Below are 3,155 nucleotides of genomic sequence, written 5' to 3'. Positions count from 1 at the left end.
AAAGGATTCACTGTGGAGGATCCCTGATCCATTCTCAGTGGATCCTGACTGCAGCTCACTGCTGGAAGCCAGGATGGTAGGAAACAGACATGAAGACATTTTTATCTGCAGATGATCAGGTTTTCTTTGTGTTCATTATAATCTAACCTTTTCTGCAGGTCTAACGTAGCAATGTTAAAAGTTCATCCACAGACTGCTGGGCAGCAGATTCAGGTGATCCAATACGCTACTCAAAGGACAAATGGCCTCATTTTGCTGAAACTTCAGACCCCAGTAACAGATGTCCAACCTGCTCAGCTACCAGACTGCAACAATCGTCTTAAAGTGTAAGTCTTTCTCTGATCAAAACATGACTTCAGGTTTTCCCTCTCCACTCTTCCAGTCCTGCTGCCTCTGCTTCAGCACACCTGAGTCAGGTAATCAGGCCACCAGCAGAACCAGAACCCGTTTAGCTCAGGTGTGTTGGACCAGAGACACATGTAAAGGACACAGGACACCGTCACTGAGGACTGGAGGTGGACACTCCTGTGTCAGTGGATGAAGTCCTTCATGGATTTGTTCTTGCATTGTTCTTCATAACAATTAATTTTCTTCATTATTATATTTTTACATTGTTTTAGAGGCGATACTGTTAAACTGGCAGGAGAGGGAGGAACGACAACTGGCCCGAATAATAAGCGGTGTGAGAGAAATATTGAAGTTATGAGAATAAAATCTTTGTTTCTGTCTCTACAGAAAAGGTTGAGTGAAGAACATGTTTATGATTCTCATGTTTCTCTACAGTATCCCTCAGTGATGCTATTCCATCCCAACTTCAGTGTGTCGACATGAAAGTTGTTCAGGTTTCCTATATCCATCCGACATATGGGCATATATTTGATGCTGAAACACCAAACAAGCATATATGCAAGGTACGGTATGTAAGTTTCTTCAGTATCTCTCTACAGCGATTAGAAGTATTTTCTGTTTTACAACATAAATAAATATATTGATAAAATTTTTCTACAGGCCGACGTTCATGCCATTGGAGCAGCGATGCACAATGGCATGATTTATGGAGTGGCATTTTTTAGTGAACCACACTACACATGTCAGAGTCCAGTTGTAATCAAGGATGTGTGTGATTCCCTGGGGTGGATAAAAGAAACTGTTATGAAATAAAATTCTCATCAAATTTCCTCTCACATATAATTTTATAATTGTATCTTCATCAGTTTGATCCACATGTTTGTAGAATTAGAATAAATGCATTGTTTTGTTTTGTTTTGTTCTCACCTGATCTTCACCTCCCTAGTGGAGTTTTCTCTTCACCTCAGAAATGAAAAATAAATCTATAAATGCATGAAAAGAAACATTTCCTGGCTGATTGTCTTTATGTTCATGGTTCAGTTTTTTCAGTTGATATTTTCCCTGAAATGAGTCTAAAAACATGAGTTTTAAATAACATGAAGAGAAACACCAGAAGTAATTTATTTTATCAGTTTTTTGCTTTATTTTTGAACATGCAGCATCTAAACTTTGCAGTTTTGGAGTTTCTATTCCTGATTTAGATCTAGAGAACTTTAAACTGCAACACGACCAAAGAGCTGTGCACAAAAATAATGAAACAGAAGTCACATAATTCAGCAATTAACAGATAATAAAATCCTAATAACTTAAATATAAAACATCACATTTTTAATAAAGATAGGAAACAAATTTCAACAATTTAAAAGTCAAAATATGGAATGAAAGAAGTTTTAAGAAAGTATTTATAAACAGATAAAACTAATTAATGGTATCTTCTAGTTGACACAAATATAACATAAAAATGATGGAACTTTTTCTCTATTGCAGTTACGTGTTGTTAATTTTAATTTTAACTCTTTTTATAGGCTTACATAAAGCCATAAAAATAATTATGATAAAATATTAACATAAAAATTGCTTGCAAAATAAAGGAGGAAGTGCAAAAATATTTATTTTCTTTCACTGTTGAAATTAAAATTTAAATTACATGTTTATTATGTAAAACGTCTCAGAAACTACAATTTGGTTTTCAAAAGTTTAAGTAAATTTTGAAGTAACATCTGGAAAAAGTAAAAAGATGTAGTCAATTAAATCCTATTTAGTCTTTATGGTTAATAAAACGATTTGCCAATCCTGGTACATGTTGACTGTTAGTGGCTGTTTTCTTTTCTCATTAACTGATTTGACAATAGACATTTGTTTCAGTGTATTCGGAGTGCAGTGCTTCAAAAAGTCTCTTTTCATTGGATTTCTATTGGCTCTCTGATCCTTTATATTTTTACTTATCAGGCCAGAATTTTACTCTTCCAACAGCTTTAAGTGTGTTTCTGCTGTGCAAGACTGATATTTCTCTGCAGTATAAAGAAATAGTGGAAATTTCAAAAAGGTGAGAATTTTGGAGGTGAATAGGGTTGATTATTTTTATTTAAGAATCTTGTGAGCATCATCTCAAAGTATTCCCAGATGTCAGATTTGTTTCCTCTAGCTGGCTCCATTTCAATCACGTTTATTTGTGTAGCACATTTCAGCAACAATGGAGTTTCAAAGTGCTTTATATAATAAAAACACAAATATAAAGTCATAAAATATATCAATCAACAATTGAGAAAACCAGTAACAAACATTACATTTTGATGAGTGACATAATCAAAATTATTAACACACATGTTTGTTAAGGTTCCTTTTATTTCGGCTACAGCTAAAGACAAATATGCGCGATCAAATACAACCCATGAAGCGGCACGGCTCATCATGCTTTTATTTTGAAAACCGACACGCAAAATGAAGGAATCACGTGACCCATGCAATGCTAGGCATCGTTGTTATCAGTCACGTGGTTTTCAGCAAGACGAAGCGGGAAGCGGTTTGGATGAATGGGAAAAAAATAGTTACACAAAAGTGTTTTGCTGTAAAGATGGTTTGTAGTGTGTTTTGTTGCAACCTGAAGAGTGAAATAAGCTTCAGTGGAGTTTGATAACAAATATAGGTTCATGTCTGGTTGAACGATGTGTTGCCCAGTTGATTATTTTTTCTTTTATGGGGGGTGTGGTATGGAGGTTATTGTAATCCATGGGGTGGTGGGGGCCAGAAAATCTTTGGGAATCACTGTTCTAAGGTTTGTGAAACTTCTGTTAAAACATGCAGAC

General features: G+C 35.1%; 1 protein-coding gene across 1 annotated transcript in view; it reads left to right on the top strand.

The window, feature by feature from the left end:
* Positions 1-831, top strand: part of LOC106934984 (snake venom serine protease gussurobin-like) — a 4,596-nt gene extending 3,765 nt beyond the window's left edge. Inside the window, exons 6-8 of the mRNA XM_015015192.1 lie at positions 6-76; positions 159-326; positions 621-831. Coding sequence (XP_014870678.1) covers positions 6-76; positions 159-326; positions 621-831 — 450 coding nt within the window. The remainder of the gene's footprint in view (positions 1-5; positions 77-158; positions 327-620) is intronic.
* The last annotated feature ends 2,324 nt before the right edge of the window (positions 832-3,155 follow it).

This window comes from Poecilia latipinna, unplaced genomic scaffold (assembly GCF_001443285.1).
Source record: "Poecilia latipinna isolate Pla-1442-1.1 unplaced genomic scaffold, P_latipinna-1.0 Scaffold1891, whole genome shotgun sequence".
In the NCBI taxonomy this organism is placed as follows: domain Eukaryota; kingdom Metazoa; phylum Chordata; class Actinopteri; order Cyprinodontiformes; family Poeciliidae; genus Poecilia; species Poecilia latipinna.
The sequence above is the reverse complement of the archived record's forward strand: the minus strand, read 5'-3'. Positions and strand labels throughout refer to the sequence as shown.